This window comes from Canis lupus, chromosome 20 (genome assembly GCF_048164855.1).
Source record: "Canis lupus baileyi chromosome 20, mCanLup2.hap1, whole genome shotgun sequence".
NCBI classification, from domain to species: Eukaryota; Metazoa; Chordata; class Mammalia; order Carnivora; family Canidae; genus Canis; species Canis lupus.
In genome coordinates this window covers 14,816,215-14,834,765 of record NC_132857.1, presented here as the reverse complement: position 1 = coordinate 14,834,765, position 18,551 = coordinate 14,816,215, and the positions used below count along the sequence as shown (strand labels likewise).

The 18,551-nt window shown below is 37.4% G+C and overlaps 2 protein-coding genes across 19 annotated transcripts in view; one reads left to right on the top strand and one right to left on the bottom strand.

The window, feature by feature from the left end:
- The window catches only part of ABHD18 (abhydrolase domain containing 18), a 46,224-nt gene extending 43,747 nt beyond the window's left edge, over positions 1 to 2,477 (top strand). For all 9 annotated transcript variants that reach the window (XM_072788465.1, XM_072788466.1, XM_072788464.1 and 6 more), the window contains one exon: positions 142 to 2,477. In XM_072788465.1, coding sequence (XP_072644566.1) covers positions 142 to 193 — 52 coding nt within the window. In that variant the 3' untranslated portion in view covers positions 194 to 2,477. The remainder of the gene's footprint in view (positions 1 to 141) is intronic.
- The window catches only part of MFSD8 (major facilitator superfamily domain containing 8), a 126,381-nt gene that overhangs the window by 92,755 nt on the left and 15,075 nt on the right, over positions 1 to 18,551 (bottom strand). For 5 of the 10 annotated variants that reach the window (XM_072788452.1, XM_072788450.1, XM_072788449.1 and 2 more), the window contains exon 2: positions 3,852 to 3,990. The exons of the other annotated variants lie outside the window; for them this stretch is intronic. The gene's annotated coding sequence lies outside the window, so the exon portion shown is untranslated. The remainder of the gene's footprint in view (positions 1 to 3,851; positions 3,991 to 18,551) is intronic. 10 annotated transcript variants of the gene reach the window in all.

The following is an 18,551-nucleotide window of genomic DNA, read 5'->3' as shown; positions in this document are numbered from 1 at the left end:
CTGCTTCTCCTTCTGCCCCCTCTGCTTGTGGTCCCACACATACACTCTCTTTCTGTCAAATAAGTAAAATCTTTTTTGAAAAAAGTACTGTCTTCTTTCTATGCTCATTACCTATAGTTTTTCTTTCATATTTAATTTTAGACGAGCCATCTATGATGCATTTGAACGCTTCCTCCGTAAATATGCTAACTAATTGGATCACTATATGTAACCAGTATGGCCATCATGTTTCTTATAAAAGGAATTTCATCCTTTGATGATACGAAGAACAAGCGGACAGCACGATATCTAATTGCTATCAATTTAGTCTGGAACTCATTGTTATGATCAGTCAACAATGCTCTTTAAATACATTTGAATAATTGTAAACCAATATTTGGATAAAATAATGTTGAAGTATTTTGTTATTGTTTTTGTGGGAATCCCATATATGCAATATCTAGTCTGTTGTTACTATTTATGAAAACTATATTTTAATTGTGAATAATTTATTAATTAAATTTATTCATAGAAAACTTATTGGTTTTTAAAGAACTACTTAAACTAAGTGTATAATACATCAGCATGTATTCTATACCCTTATATGATAGTTCTACTATTGACTTGATTTGAGAACATGTTTTTTCTTATCTTCAACTTTAATTTCTGCCATGGAAATACTTAATGATGTATAAAATCAGTGTTAACTTTGAATTCTAAAAAATCCCAATTGCTTCATACTTAAGTGGTTTTAATATAAAACAAATGTGGGAATGCAGATAAGATGCATATGACTTGGCTGGACTTTAAAACTTTGCCAAATACTAGGTTAAAAAATGATGCCAAACATATTTCCCCTAAAGTTTTAATTCATGAAAAATGCAAATAAGGGAACACCTATCGCATTACTTGATACTGTGTCTTAACATTTCTTATATACCTACTCTGGGTTTGCTAAACATCTAACTTTAGGTAGATATATTTAACAGGTTTGGCTTTTTCATTTCAGAAATTAAAGGCCACATATGAAATTGACTTGTTCCATAGAACTTTACAGAAAAAGATACCATAACTACTAACTTTTTTAAGTGGGAGATTATATGGCTAGATTTGGTGCTTTCTTTTTATGTTAAACTTCTAAAGCTAAGATCTAAAATGTTTGAAAAAGGTAGAAAATATTTTTGGGAATTGTATCAAGGTTTGGAATAAATATATTTGAGTTTTATTTGTTTGAAATCTGTATTGTTTATGGATTATTTTGAAATATGTATTCCTGGTCTAGCAAGGAACCTTAAATTATAATGTGCCTTCATAGCCATTTAAAAGATTTTATTTATCACTTTAATGTCTCCATCATCTTTACTTTTAAAAACTATTTAAAAGTCACTAATGTGAAGTCATTGGTGGTATACAAAACTGTAAATTCTGTAAGCCTGCTTTGACATAGCAAACCAAATCAATTTGGTTACAGCCATTTGGTCTATCGTAATTTTATATCTTCAGACTAGAACCTTTACTTTTAACCGAAAGTATAAAATGTACGAAAATTCTTAAACAAAATACCCTTTAAAGATAAAGCAAAATGCGTTGTCAACTGAATTTCAAACATTTTCTTATTATATAGTGAGGCAATATGATTGAATTGCTTTCTGAATTACGCCTTAGTAAAACCAATATTTATTTTTCACCTAAATATTTCTTACTAAGCAATAATGTATTGTGATATATGACTTTCTATTAGTAAAAGAATGAAATTTCATCTCATTTTAATTAACTCTTAGGCATAACTAGTTTTTTTCCCAAATAAATGTGAAAGAGTATTTTAAAAATTTCATTTCTTAACCAGATGTTTTTAAGAATATTATGCATGCAACTTCCTAAATTGATTAAGGTACAAAATAACTTTTCTTACAGTTTTTTTATCCATTTATCCCAAAATAATGACTCAAGCTTTATATCTATATCTGTATCTATAGATATAGATAGAGATAGATACATTTTTTAAAATGCTGTCTGCCAATTTGAAAATTGGGTACATAAACTGCTAAAAAATCATTTAGGCCCGAGTTGCAAACTGGCAGTCAATACAAAGCAGTTTAGCCCACAGCTGTTTTATTCAGTATGCATAATATTTCAAAATTTGTTTGAATTTGAAAAGTCTTTCAACTGAGCATGCATTCCCTAGTTTGCCAGTCTCATAGACTCCCTTTTTTATCAGGCTACTTCACTACTTTGTGTTTCCATCTTAGCCCTGAACACACTTGAGTTTGAAACCCCAGTTTTAGATCTATGGTTAGAAAAGCCTCTGAATTTCATGACTCACTAATGTTGTAATCACTATTAATTATTTTAGCATACGCATTTTAGATTGTTATGAATGTAATTTTTAATGTGGTGCTCTCTCATAAAGATTATTGAACTAACACTGTTACTGAAAAAATTTTAAATCATTTCCAGATATTTTATACTTCACAATAAAAGTATATTTAAAAAGTTAATTATTTCATATATTCAAGAGGATTTTTTCTGAATACAGAATACTTGTGTCGCATTTGATTAATGTATTCAAACTTGAATTGTGTGTTCCTCCTTAGTTCTATTATACACCAAACAAGGTAAGACAGAAATAAGGGAGACCAGCAGAATAGTTAGTATTCCGTATCTGCAACAAGAGCCAGATTTCCCCCCACCAAAATACATGTGATCCCAGGGAAACCAGCATTCTGATAGATCATACTTATATGAATGTTGTATAATTAGACATAATTCTTGGATATATTTAGATTTATGCTAGTAAATGTACACGCAATTAAAATCTAGAGATAACTGTAAGACTGAGAAGTGAGGATGCTGGGCAGAGGCTGCTATAGAAACTGGGTTTGGAAATAGATTTTGGCGGATGAAACAAAGGGAATAGAGGTACATTTGGATCATTTTGCAGGAGTAGACTAGCTTAATTCTAGGAATATTCTTATAGAGAGAATCCTAGGAAATCAATGATTTCATGAAGGACTTTGAAAACAGTTTAGAAAATTTGGGAACAAAACCCAGAAAGATTTTCCTTAGAACCAAGAGAGTGGGGATCCCTGGGTGGCTCAGCGGTTTAGCGCCTGCCTTCGGCCCAGGGCGTGATCCTGGAGACCAGGGATCGAGTCCCACGTTGGGCTCCCCGCATGGAGCCTGCTTCTCCCTCTGCCTGTGTCTCTGCCTCTCTTTCTCTCTCTCTGTGTCTCTCAGGAATAAATAAAATCTTAAAAAAAAAAAAAAAAAAAAAAGAACCAAGAGAGCTAATGTGCAGATTCACCAGATTGTGTTAATGGAAAGAAAATGTAAACTTAGCACAAAAAGTCTATTCTGTGTATAAACCTGTGACTAACTGAGGTATAGCTGTTTTTCCTATATAATGTACTAGATAATTCCATAGAAATAAAGTTGTATCCTGCCCTTTGCTATTGAAAGTGTGGTCAGTAGATTGGCAGCATCCTTGGGAGCTTGTTAAAAATGTAGAATCTCAAGCACCACCCCAACGTTACTGAGTCAGAATCTGCATTTGCATAAGAAGGTTCAAATACACATTAAATTTTCAAAAACAGCTAATTAGAGTCTGGTACTCAGATTTTAGATGCATTGATATCACCTGGAACTTTGTTAAAACACAGATTTCCAGACCCCACTACCCTGAGTTTCTGATTCAGTAAGTGGGGCAGGGCTCGAGAAATTTGTATTCTAACGAGTTTCCTAGGATGCTGATGTGATCTGTCCAAGGGTTACACTTTAAGAAACAAAGGGCCGTGGCTCTAATTGGCTCTCAGGCCTGGAACATATTAGAATTACCTGGGGAGTTTTAAAAGCAGATGAGTGAGTGTCCTTACCTATGCTGGATCTCTCTTACCCCAGAGATTCAGATTCAATTGGCTTGCAGTTGGTATTTTTAAGGCTCCCTAGGTGATCCTAATGTGCAGCCAGGTTTAAGAACCGTGTGCTTTAAAGGTCTCCAAGGAAGAGGAATAGCTGTTGAAAGAATGTAAAGTCAGTAAATCAACATAGATTTTGGAAAGGAATTCCTGATAATTATGGGTGTTCTTTGCACCTCAGAAGTATTAAAGTAGCCAAGAGGGCCTGTGTTCCTTTTGCTTCTGCTATTTTGTTATGGGTAGATGTGTTAGTGAGTAGGATGAGCTGGGGGTGGATTTGGGCACTTTCGTGCAGCAGAGCTTCTTTAAATCTTAAACTTTAACTCATCTTGGCAACTTAAAGCAGAGACAAGTATAAGCTCAGAAATGCTAACCTCTTTCCTTTATTTTCTTTAACCATAAAGATTACACCTTCCCTTCTTAACCTTATGAAATTACTTTTAAAAACGCAGATATGATGCTCTTTGAAAAGCTAAAGCATGTCTTTAGAAATCATTCATTTCCAGAGCAGTTATTCCTGGACTTTTCCATCCATCTCAGTCAACAAAATAGTTGCCTGTATTAGTGTATGTTTTAGAGACACTTGTTACCAACTCACACCTTTGATCCATTTCCCTTGCCCTGTAGATGACATCGGACTTTAAGACCTTATACTTAGGCAGAAGACAATTACTGATCCTGCCCTGAGTTTTTACAAATTTCAACTCTAAACCAGTACTCAACAGCTTCACCTGCTGAGCATTCTTTACTTTTTTTTTTTTTTTAAGATTTTATTTATTCATGCCAGACACAGAGAGAGGCAGAGACATAGGAAAAGGGAGAAGCAGGCTCCCCGTAAGAAGCTTGATGCAGGACACGATCCCAGGACCCCAGGATCATGACTTGAGCAGAAGGCAGATACTCAACCATGAGCATTCTTTCCTCAAGTCACAATGATGTAGGGAAGATGTCAAGGTTGGAAGCTGATGGCCAAGAAAGAATTCTTGAAACGTCGTTGGTACAAAAAGGTGGTTTTATTAGGGCAGGGGGACAAGACCTGATAGAGCAGAAAGAGCTGCACGGGGGTCATGAGGAGTGGCCCATTGAAAGTTGGGAGCAGGAAGGGAAGCCTCCCAGGTATTTTGGAAACAAGGTTTCCAGGATCTTGAGGAGGCCAGCTATTGTCAGGAAAGGTCCTGTATTACTGGCTAGTAAAAACTCAGTCATGAGCCCCTTCAGATGTATATTGGTGGGTCATGCTTGAGGGATGACTGCCAACACATATCTTGGGGGTGGTGGTGGTGGGGGGGCGGGTAGAGATAAAGGAAGTTTCCAAAGGAAGATTTATTTATTTATTTATTTCCCAAAGGAATTTTTTTTCCAAAGAAATTTTTATATGTTAAAGTAGACTTACAGGATCCTGGGGGTCGGGCTAAGATTGCCTTTTGTCCTTAGCAAAGTATCAACCTTGAAGCAGTTAAGCCCCTAGAGGAATGTCACTCTGCCTGTTTCAAGGACTTGTCAACGGGCAGTAGATGGTAAGGAAATTTAATAATTTTACTGCCTTTGTTTCCCACATCAACAACTCCTCAACAAAGCAACTGGCTAATTGAGAGACAATGATAATATGGAATGCAAATTTATTTTTTACTTGGAACTATAAATACATTTGCACATTTATTACTTCACTGGCTTCTTTCTAGATGTTATTTTATACCAACGTCGTCTTAGATTACAAAGTAGAAGAAAATAAATTGGTAATCTGAGAGATGTACTGGGAAGCCCTTTTGAGTAATAAAATCTACTTTGAGAAGATACAGGGTTGTGTTCACTTGCAGAATTGTACCATCAGGACTATCTGGGGTTTGCTCATATTTCTGCTTTAGGGTCATGTCTTTAAATCACTCTTTTGTATCTCAAAAATGAATAAAGATTCTGGGGGCTAGGCTAGTAATTTTCTTCTGTGTCATGACACTTACCAGGTCTTTAGGTTTTCAAATTAGAACTTAGGCAATCATGTCTCTCGTTGAACTGAATTCATCAGAATAGAGGAGGAAAAGATTAACCAAATGCATATTTTTTTTAAAGATTTTATTTATTTATTCATGAGAAACAGAGAGAAAGGCAGAGAGACATTGGCAGAGGGAGAAGCAGGCTCCTTGCAGGGAGCCCGATGCGGGACTCGATCCCGGGAATCCAGGATCACACCCTGGGCCAAAGGTGGGTGCTAAACCGCTGAGCCACCCAGGGATCCCCATATTTCCCAAATTTTTTAACCACCCTACATAAACTGATTTTTGTTTTTAAATAGGCTCCACACCGAGCATGGAGCCCAACTCAGGCCTTGAACTCACAACCGTGAGGATCAAGACCTGACCTGAGCCAAGATCAGGAGTCCGACATCAACCAACTGAACTACCTAAGCTGATTTTTAAATATTTCTTTTAAATTGATGGAAAAGTCTTACTCTTCTCAGTTCTACCACTGGATACAACATCCCTATGAGTTTTGAGCATCCCAATGTGTTCTTCATCCTAACTTTTACTGGAACCCACGTCAGTCCTAACACTTGCCAGCTCCTAAATAAATTAATTACAATTTTTAGAACAGAGATGTACACCAGAGAGCTATGTTTTATCTTCTAAGCTTAACTTTGCTGACTTAACTTCCATCAATCTTAATTCAGTAACCTCTAAAGTCAACTTAGAGGTATCTGAGAACTCAAAATATCCAAAATCGAACTCATTATCCCTGTCACCTGTAAGGAATTTCCTAAGCTTCTCCCAATCCATTCTTCTTTATTCATATAGATTTTGGTAGCCACCACCTATCCAGTTACTCAAACAAAAAGGAACATCCTTGACCCTTATACTCTCCTCTCATACCGACTCAGTTCCCAGGCTTGTTATTTCCCAAACACGTCAATAGTCTTCTGCTCCTTTCCAAACCCATTACACAGTCTTAGCTCAAGATTTCGTTATCTTTTCTCAGAACGACTGCAATATCCTCTTTGAAAACAATTGCTTAAAAGTTCACAGTGTAAGGGGCACCTGGGTGGCTGAGTCAGTTAGGTGTCCAATACTTTTTTTTTTTTTTTAAGATTTTATTTATTTATTCATGAGAGACACAGAAGGAGAGAGAGACAGAGACACAGGCAGAGGGAGAAGCAGGCTCCATGCAGGGAGCCTGACATGGGACTCGATCCTGAATCTCCAGGATCATGCCCTGGGCTGAAGGCAGCGCTAAACCGCTGAGCCACCTGGGCTGTCCTCAAATGAGTGTATAATATTTATATTACTATGACTAAGTAAAAATTGTTCACGGCTGAGCTAAGCATATTCTATTAAATTACACTTTGTTTTCCTGTAGTGAATTGCTTTGCTTCCTTTCCTATGTACTTAAAACTTTACTTTTTTCCAAATTCTGTAGAGAGATCAGCCAAGCAACATAACAATGATTTTGCCAGATTTTTTAATAATATGTAAGTTTGACTTTTAACCCTGGTGACCTACCTTGCCTAATTCTCTCCAGCCTACTTTCCTCTAATACTACTATTTCTTCTCTTGTGTTGAATCTCTGGTTTTCTGGTTCCTCTGATTTCCTTTCTCTTGGTTTTCTTCCCAGTTTGGAAGCAGGACATCCTCTGAAAGCTTCCTCAGAAAGGAGTAATAGGAGGTTTTGAAGCTTGTATATCCGAAAGTTCTTCTCTTCTCACTTTTATCCCCACAGTTTTTATTTAATTTCTAGTTTGTTAAAATACAGTACAATATTGGTTTCAGGAATAGAATTCAGTGGTTCATCACTTACATACAAGTGCCCTTCTAATACCCATCACCTATCTAGCCCATTTCCCACCTACCTCCTTCCAACAACTGTTTATTTTTTATCATTAGGAATCTCTTAAGGGGGCAGCCCCGGTGGCACAGCGGTTTAGCGCCGCCTGCAGCCCAGGGCTGATCCTGGAGACCCTGGATCGAGTCCCACGTCGGGCTCTCTGCATGGGGCCTGCTTCTCCCTCTGCCTGTGTCTCTGCCTCTATCTCTCTGTGTGTCTCTATGAATGAATAAATAAAATCTTAAAAAACAAATAAACGTTAAAAAAAAAAAGGAGTCTCTTATGGTTTCTTTCTCTCCCTCATTCCCATATGTTCAGCTGTTTTGTTTCTTAAATTCCACATGAGTGAAATCATATGGTATTTCTTTCTCTGACTTAGTTCACTTAGCATAATGCCCTCTAGCTCCATCCATGTCATTGCAACCGGCAAGATTTCTTTCTTTTTGATAGCTGAGTAATATTCCATTGCATATACATACCACATCTTCTTTATTTATTCATCAGTTGATGAACATTTGAGCTTTTTCCAGTTTGGCTATTGTTGATAATGCTATAAATATTGGGGTGCATGTACCCCTTCGAATGAGTATCTTTGTATCCTTTGGGTAAATATCTAGTAGTGCAATTGCTGGATCATAGGGTAGTTCTATTTTTAATATTTTGAGGAACCTCCCTATTGTTTCCAGAGTGGCTGCACCAGTTTGCATTCCCATCAACAGTGCAAGAGGGTTCCCCTTTCTCTGCATTCTTGTCAACACCCGTTGTTTGGCTTGTTAATTTTAGTGATTCTAACATATATGAGGTAGTATCTCATTATGGTTTTGATTGTATTTCCCTGATGATGAATGATCAGCATCTTTTCAAGTGTCTGTTAGCCATTTAGATGTCTTTATTTATTTATTTATTCATTCATTCATTCATTCATTCATTCATGAGAGACACACACAGAGAGAGAGAGAGGCACAGACGCAGGCAGAGGGAGAAGCAGGCTCTATGCAGGGAGCCCAACGGACTCGATCCTGGGTCTCCAGGGTCACACCCTGGGGTGAAGGTGGCACTAAACTGCTGAGCCACCCGGGCTACCCTAGATGTCTTCTTTAGAAAAATGTCTATTCATGTCTTCTGCTCATTTCTTAACTGGATTAGTTGTTTTATGGATATTGAGTTTGATAAGTTCTTTATAGATTTTGGATACTAACCCTTTATTAGGTATCTCATTTGAAATATCTTCTTGAGAAATTTATATAGAGGAAAAAAAAAAGGCCAGGTTGTAAAGATAGCAAGCAACTGCAAGCTTCTCTTTGGGAAACCGTACAAGAAAGACCAGCATAATTAGATGGGGAAATGATTTAAAATTAAATTTTCCCGATGTTTATAGCAGCAATGTCCACAATAGCCAAACTGTGGAAGGAGCCTTGGTGTCCATCAAAAGATGAATGGATGAAGAAGATGTGGTTTATGTATACAATGGAATATTACTCAGCTATTAGAAATGACAAATACCCACCATTTGCTTCGACGTGGATGGAACTGGAGGGTATGATGCTGAGTGAAATGAGTCAATCGGAGAAGGACAAACATTATATGGTCTCATTCATTTGGGGAATATAAATAATAGTGAAAGGGGATAGAAGGGAAGGGAGAAGAAATGTGTGGGAAATATCAGAAAGGGAGACAGAACATGAAGACTCCTAACTCTGGGAAACAAACTAGGGGTGGTGGAAGGGGAGGTGGGTGGGGGGTGGGGGTGAATGGGTGACGGGCACTGAGGGGGGCACTTGACGGGATGAGGCCTGGGTGTTATTCTGTATGTTGGCAAATTGAACACCAATAAAAAAATAAATTTATTATTAAAAAAATAAATAAATTCTGTGGGCAGCCCTGGTGGCTCAGCAGTTTAGCACCGCCTTCAGCCCAGGGTGGGATCCTGGAGACCCAGGATCGAGTCCCATGTCAGGCTCCCTGCGTGGAGCCTGCTTCTCCCTCTGCCTGTGTCTCTGCCTCTCTTTATGTCTCTGATAAATAAATAAAATCTTTAAAAAAATTAAATTAAATTTTGTTTGATAGTAGACATTAATGTTTGTCTATATATTTATGGGACTGATCCAGGAGAGAAGCAACTATTGATTCAGGAAAGGGTAACAGAACAAATTCCTTGAATAAGAAAGAAATATTTCAAAGCTAACTGTAAAACCAAAAGATTTCATAATTGGCTATCCTTAATTTTTCTGATTGATAACCTTGTGTTGTTTTGAACATTGTTAAACAAGAAAATAGGAGTATTTTTATTATTTTATGATTGAATTTTCAGTCTTGGAATAATATTTTTAAATTAGGCATTAAATGTTCTAGGTAGTCTATCTTTTTAAGACATAGATATTAGCATAATACGCAGCCTTCTATGAAATATATATTATTCCAAGTGTCCAGTTAAAGTATACTATTATCCTATATTTCATAGTAAATACCCATGCTTTTACTGAGGTTTTTATTTTTATTTTTTTTAAGATTCTATTTATTTATTCATTCATTATTCATGAGACACACACACACACACACACACACACACAGAGGCAGAGAGAGACACAGGCAGAGGGAGAAGCAGGCTCCACGCAGGGAACCCGACGTGGGACTTGATCCCAGGTCTCCAGGATCACACCCTGGGCTGAAGGCAGCGCTAAACCGCTGAGCCCCCCGGGGTGCCCAAAGACATGAGTATTTAATTAAACAAAACAAAACAAAACAAAACAAAACCTCAGTAAAGGGGCAGGCCGAGGGGCTCAGTGGTTGCAACCTTGACAACACCTGTTGTTTTTTGTATTGGTGATTTTAGCTACTCTGAGAGGTGTAAAGTGATATTTCAGTGTAGTTTTGTTTTATATTTCCCTGACGATCAGGGATTTTGAGCATCTTTTCAAGTGTCTGTTGGCCATTTGTACGTCTTTGAAAAAATGTCTTCAGCCCATTTTTAAATTGGATTATTCTTTTTTTAAAGATTTTATTTATTTATTCATGAGAGATACAGAGAGAGAGGCAGAGATACAGGCAGGGGGAGAAGCAGACTCCTCACAGGGAGCTCAATGCAGGACTCGATTTCTAGACCAAGGATCGTGCCCTGAGCCAAAGGCAGACATCAAACACTGAGCCACCCAGGCATCCCGGATTATTCATTTTTTGAGTGTTGAGTTTGATAAATTCTTTTTTTTTAAAGATTTTATTTATTTATTCATGAGAAACAGAGAAAGAGACACAGGCACAGGCAGAGGGAGAAGCAGGCCCCATGCATGGAGCCTGATGTGGGAACTTGATCCCCTGGGCTGAAGATGGCACGAAACCGCTGAGCCACCCAGGCTGCCCGAGTTTGATAAATTCTTTATAGATTTTTGGATACTAACCCTTTATTGGATATGACATTTTCAACTATCTTCTCCCATTCTGTATATTGCCTTTTAGTTTTGTTGATTGATTGCTTTGCTTTGCAGAAGCTTATCATTTTGAATAAGTCCTTACAGAATATTTTTGCTTTTGCTTCCCTTGCCTCTAAGACATATCTATAAAAATGTTACTACAGCTGATGTCAAAGAGGTCTTCTAGGATACTTATGGTTTCAAGTCTCACATTTAGGTCTTTCATCCGTTTTGAATTTATTGTTGTGTATGGTGCAAGAAATGGTTCAGTTTCATTCTTTTGCATGTTGCTGTCCTGTTTTCCCAACACCATTTGTTGAAGAGACAGTGTTTTTCCCATTGGATATTCTTTTCTGCTTTGTGGAAGATTAATTGACTATACAGTTGTGGGTTCATTTCTGGGTTTTCTATTCTGTTTTATTGATCCATGTGTCTATTTTTGTGCCAGTACCATACTGTTTTGATTGCTACAGCTTTGTAATATAACAGAAGTCCAGAACTGTGATGCCTCCAGGTTTTTCTTTTAGATACCATATATTTACTATGAACATCATTCATTCTCATGAAACTCCAAGTGCTGCAACACAAATAGACTGGAGTTAATTCTGTTGTAAAGTGTAATTTTGTAATTAAAATGTTTTGTGAGTTATTAAAATGATAGTAGACAAAATTAGTATGGTTTTGAATGATCAACAGCAGCCACTTGTCAAAAAAAATTTTTAAGTGGGTTCCATGCATAATATGAGGCTTGAACTCAGGATCATGAGATCAAGAGTTGCATGCTCTGCTGACTGAGCCAGCCAGGCACCCCACCTTTTGCCAATGGCTAAATGATCCAGCTGCTGCAGAAGAGCTATATCATGATCTGCATACTCCCGTGATCAGAGAAGTTATATTCTGTAAGCAGTAATAAAGAAGAGCAATGGCACCAAGAGAACAAAGTTTTCTTACTTAAAATGTTTTGATGCTAAAAAAAAACTTATCTGGTACTTCCATATGGATGTGAGTATATATGAGTTCACCTCACAAAAAAAATCAGGTCAGAGCTTAGATATTCAAAACCACTTAATAGGGACTAGAAATCTTCAGCTTTTTAACAGTAGTTTTACCTTTACATAGATATATAAATATATCAAAGAGTTATTAATTGAAATCATATACAGTATGGTAAAATGGATAAACAAATAAGCATAAAAAGGATGCCTGGGAGGGGCTCAGAGGTTGAGTGTCTGCCTTTGGCTTAGAGTGTGATACCAGTGTCTGGGATCTAGTCCCACATCAGCCTCCTTGCAGAAAGCCTGCTTCTCTGTCTCTCTCATGAATAAGTAAATTTTAAAAAATCTTAAAAAAAATATGCATAGAAAAAAAACTGAAAGGCTATAGAATGATTATCAGGGGAGTGGGAATAGATAGAACAACAAATCAAACTTATCAATAAATGACCTTATTGCTAAAAAGTTTTGCCATAGCATGTGTTATTTCAAATAAACACTAAAAAAAAAAAAAAAAAAAAAAAAAAAAAAAACCCAAATGCTGTCATTTTTGTTTTCTTTGAGTTTAATGGTATATGGTAAATTTCTATGAGTGGATGACTAGCCCAAAATATCTAAATATTTCTTCAGTGCCAAATCTTTTGCCAAACTCGAAAATATACTTTAAATGTTGCAGATGTAACACACCTTCAAGTATTTATTTCAGCATACAGTCTGGAATTCTGATAAACATTTCTCCTATAAAAAGGTGGCAAAGCTTTTTCCACAATATAGCTCATCTGCCCTGTTTTCAGCCACCTGTCTTCTAAATCAAGTAAAACTCAGATGTATTGGAAAGTGAATAAAATAGAGAAATAAACTGATGAATTAGTTTTTAAAAAGCTTCCCTAAAACCAGGACAACCAATCTAATATTTTAAGGTAAAAAAAGCAAGTTGCAGAATTGGTTGCATAGCAGTATATGAAAATAAGAAAAACTTTAGCGGGATCCCTGGGTGGCGCAGCGGTTTAGCGCCTGCCTTTGGCCCAGGGCGCGATCCTGGAGACCCGGGATCGAATCCCACGTCGGGCTCCCGGTGCATGGAGCCTGCTTCTCCCTCTGCCTATGTCTCTGCCTCTCTCTCTCTCTCTCTCTGTGTGTGACTATCATAAATAAATCAAAAAAAATTTAAAAAAAAAAAAAAAAAGAAAAACTTTAGCAAAAAGATACATATTTACAAAGCAGAATGTTATGACCCTGAGAATGTTCTTTGTACCCCCAAGGAATTGAAAGAATTCTTAGGCTGGTAAAGGATTTTGATAATAAAGTAATCCTGAACTATGTGAAGTGGACAGCTTATTAGTTAAAGAACAAATTCTAATAATCAGTAAATAAAATACTTGTAGAAATAAGCAACAGAAAACAAAAGTAATGATGGCTGTAATTGCACAAGTAAAAAAATATATATATAGGGATGAAGACTCACATTTTTTTTGATAACAGTTTTAGTGTGAATTAATCCAGTAAATATTAGAGTTCATGAAATAACTAATCAACATAAAATGAAAGCAAACACAGCTAAAGGGATATTGATTAAAAATTTATGAATTTATAAAAATTTGACAAGCTTTATTTAGAACTGCAAATGTGACCTGGGAAAATGAGTCAAAATAAAGATCTTCAAAGAAAATTCACAGTATAAAATTAAGAGGGACAAGAATTGATCAAAACAAATTATTTTAGTTAAAAAACTAATATGAAAATGAAATTGGCTTAAATGCATTATAGAAAAATTTATCACAGAATTAGATTTTTTCTAGTGGAATTTGCTCCCAAAAATAAGTGTGGGATGCCTGGGCAGCTCAGTGGTTGAGCATCTGCCTTTGGCTCAGGGCATGGTCCTGGGTCCTGGGATTGAGTCCCACATCTGGCTACCCTCGGGTAACCTGCTTCTCCCTCTGCCTGTGTCTGCCTCTCTATCTGTGTCTCTCATGAATAAATTAAAAAAAAAAAAAAAAGGTTTTTTCAGGTAGTGTGGGTGAGGATGGGCTGGAGAGATGTGGAGATGGGGGGATTAAGTATGATTTAATGCGTTTTAAATAGCTCGTTCTCTCTGGCTGCATAAGAACAACTAACGCAACTAACCCCCTACAAGGGGGCCATGCAAGGGACTCAACTATAAGCCTATCAAAGTGGTCCAGATGATAGCTAAAATTATGATGTTAGTGGATATGGAGAAATTTGGATGGATTCCGGAGACATTCTGATGATGGATTGGTAATGGATTGGAATGGGGGACACGTAAGTGGAGCTTTTCAAAGAGAGGGCCCTGGAAGACCAGTGTGAGGGGGTGGATCTAGAAGCTAGTCTGGCAAATACAGATTTTCAGATGTCTAAAAATAGACAGTAGGATATATGAATTGGAAACTTAGAGCTTCTGCTCAGAGGTCTGAGCAGAAGATAAAAATTTGCAGTCACTGGTGTTTATATGGTATCAGATAATACAGACTTGGTTAAGATTTTGAGGAGCCCAGGGAAGGAAAAGGACACAGGATAATATTTCTCAAACTTTTTAGCTTCAGAACTCGGTACTTTTAAATTTGAAGACCCTAAAGAGCTTTTGTTTATGAGTATTATCAATATTATCACACTACAAATTAAAATTAATGAATATTTTTATATAACTTAAAAATAACAATGATAAACCTATTACATGTTGTATTAGATTCCTAAGCTTCTGTAAAAAAAAAGTATCACAAACTGGTGGCTTTATTTTTTTTTTTTTAAGTAATGGAATATGCACACTTATATAAACATTTTTATTAGGTAGGTGGGGGTTTTTTTCTTAAGATTTTATTTGAGAGTGTGAGTGAATGAAAGAGAAGGAGCGGGGGTGGGGAGTGGGGCAGAAGCAGACTTCCCGCTGAGCAGGGAGCCCTACATGAGGCTAGATCTCAGGATTCCAGGATCATGACCTGAGCCAAAGGCAGACGCTTAACCGACTGGGCCACTGAGGCGCCCCAAGGCCACTGAGGCGCCCCAATTTGGTGGCTTTAAACAACAGAAATTCTCTCACAGTTCTGGAGGTAAGAAGTCCAAAATTAAGGTGTCTACAAGGCCATGTTCCTTCTGAAGTCTCAAGGGAAGGACTTATTCCACGCCCCTCTCCTAGCTTCTCGTAATGGGAGGCAATCCCTGGCATTCCTTGGCTTGTGAAAGCATCTCTGCTTCCCATCTCTGCTTCCTTCTTGTGGCATTCTCATTTCTGTATCTGTCTCCAAATTTCCTTCTTTTTATAAGGATACCAATTATTGGATTTGAGCCCACTCTAGTCCAGTATGATCTCATTCTACCTTGCTCATTCACAAATATTAACATAAATAACACTTTTTAATGAAAAATAACTTTGTTTTCAATAGAAAAAAATTTTGTGAATAGTGCATTATTTTAGTTTGTATATAATTTTAATATCTAGCTTAAAGAGAGCTTTAATATCAGCTGGAAGAGAGCTGGACTGTTCGTCCCCCACTCCTCTTGGTAAGCAAGGCACTTACACTCTTGGCCCCTGTAATTTATATTCCCATGCAACTCAGTTTTGTCACTAATCTAGCCAAAGGAAGATCCATCCGTAGGAAAGAAATTCCTCTCAGGGACAGGCAGCAATTGAGACATTTCCTCTCAAGTCTGAAGTTCTGGCTGCAGAAGTGTTGTTGGTTGAAGGTGCCTATAAAGATGCCTCTAGTTTTATGGCTAGAAAGCTCATTTTTTCACTTCCTGAAAGAGCATCAATTCAGTGGCAAAGCCTGCAGGGATAAACAAGGCTCCACATAGCAGGGTGGCCCCAGCCTGAATGCACAGTTTTCCTTTTACGGATGACTTAGGGCCAGACTGATGCTCTGGTCATATCCTTGCTTTTTGCCCTGAGAAATCTTTCAAGAAGAGGGGGCAAGCTTTTGTGCAGTTGCCGTTCAAGCCTGGCCTTTTGCTACTTGTTTAAGTCCTCTTTAACCTCTAGGCCCAAATACCCCAAGAAGAACTTCTGTCACTCCATGTCTCCCATTCTTCCTCTGAAATTGGTGGGCAAGTTGAGGTCTGAAGGATCATCAAGGATTCCCCTGTTTTTGCTGATAAACACAGTGGTCTTGGAGGTTACCTTGGCAATGTGTACACTGATTTTTTTTTTTTTTTTGGCTTTTATTATATAGTCAGTACAATAGGGGAGAGGGGATGGAATTTGAGTTAATCCCCAATGACCAATGGTTTAATCATCCATGCCTAAGTGATGAAACTTCCAGAAAAACTCCTAAATGGTGGGATTCAGAGAGCTTCTATGAGTAGACTGAGGTGCTGGGAAGGTAACATGCCCAGAGGGGGCATGGAAACTCTGAATACCTTTTCCCCATACTTTCTCTTGTGCATTTTTTTTCATCTGGCTGTTCCTGAGTTGTAGTTGTATCCTTTATAACAAACTAGTAAGCATAAATAAAGTGTTTCCCTGAGTTCTGCGAACCATTCTAGCAAATTATCAAATCTAAGGAAGGAGTATGGGAATTGATTTGTAGTTGGATGGGCAAAAGTGTGGGTGGCCTGGGTACCCTACTTGTGGCTGCTGTCTGAAGTAAGGGTAGACTTGTGGGAATGAGTCCTTTAACCTGTGATGTTGGACACTAACTCTGGGTAGTGTCAGAACTGAACTGAATTGTTGGACACCCAGTTGGTTGTATGACAACTGGAGAACTAAAGAGTTGGTGGTTAGTGTCAGAAAACACTCTATTGACCTGTCATCAAAATCTGTTCCAGGGCAGCCCGGGTGGCTCAGCGGTTTAGCGCCACCTTCAGCCCAGGGTGTGATCCTGGGGACCTGGGATCGAGTCCCATGTCGGGCTCCCTGCGTGGAGCCTGCTTCTCCCTCTGCCTGTGTCTCTGCCTTTTTTTTCTCTCTCTCTCTCTCTCTGTATCTCTCATGAATAAATAAATAAAATCTTTAAAAAAAATCTGTTCCAAATATTCACCTGTTAATGCTGATTTTGTATATTTCAACTTTGAAAATGTCTTTTCATACAGATGGGTGTTGCCAAAAACTGATAGACATACATTTGTAAGCAAATGCTTTTAATTAAACATATTATATGTTTATATATATATATATATTCATCATCATTTGGAAAGCATTTATGGTATTTTTTTAAAGATTTTATTTATTTATTCATGATAGACCCAGAGAGAGAGGCAGAGACATAGACAGAGGGAGAAGCAGTCTCCTCACAGGGAACCTGACATGGGACTCGATCCCTGGATCCAGGATCACACCCTGAGCTGAAGGCAGACACTCAATGGCTGAACCTTCCAGGCGTCCCACATTTATGGAATCCTATTAGATTCCTCTCTTGATATTTGCCTTTTAGCAATAGTACAAAGTGATGACAGGACTACATATGGTTCCTCTCACAACGACTCAACTCTGTCTTTGTGGTGTGAAAGGCAGCCACAGACAATATGTAAGTGAATGAGCATGCTGTATTCCAATAAAAGTTATTTATGGAACTGAAATTCAAACTTTATATAGCTTTTATGTGTCACAAAAAAGTTCTTCCTTTTAACAGTTAAAACATGTAAAAACCATTCTTAGCTTGCACCTGTAAAAATAGGTGCTGGTCAAGATTTGGCCCATGGGCCATAGTTTGCCGAGTCCTGATCTAGAATATTCATATAACCCTGAATTATTTTCTAAGTAATACATTTTCACTAGTGCTTATGATTGGAATCAAACACTTAAATAGTAATAAATATGGTTGTTCATATTTAAGGACTATGTAGTAATAGTAAAAACATTCTTTAAAAGATTTTATTTATTTATTCATGAAAGACAGAGAGAAAGGCAGAGGGAGAAGCAAGCTCCACGCAAATAGCCCGATATGGGACTCGATCCGAGGACACGGGATCACGCCCTGAGCCAAAGGCTGACGCTCAACCGCTGAGCCACCCAGGTGTTCCTAGTAAAAACATTTAAGTCAGAAAAGGAAAGCCAATAGTCTTTCTTACCCTTTGCCTTACCAATGTATGATCTGGTAATGTTTTTAGTCATTTAAAAAACTACTGGCTTAGTTACGCAGTACTTATATTGACTTATATATAAATATATATAATTTATATATATTGACATATATAAATATGGACACACTTCATTACACAACATCAAAAGAGTATATTATTAAAATGACAACTGATTTCATCAAAAAGAAGTCTTAAGCATTGGGAAGCTGCTGAGCTGTAGTTACACATTTTCCAATTCTAATTTTCTCTTGATAACTTGAATTTTATCACTAGCAACAAATATCATCAGTTGTTTTCATTGACATGACAGGTTCACTTCATTCATTTCTGGGAAAATGTCTGCCAAATTATCTAAGCATGAATAAACCTAGTCTGTTTTCAGGTATTCTTTCAAGGGCAAATGGATTCCTTGA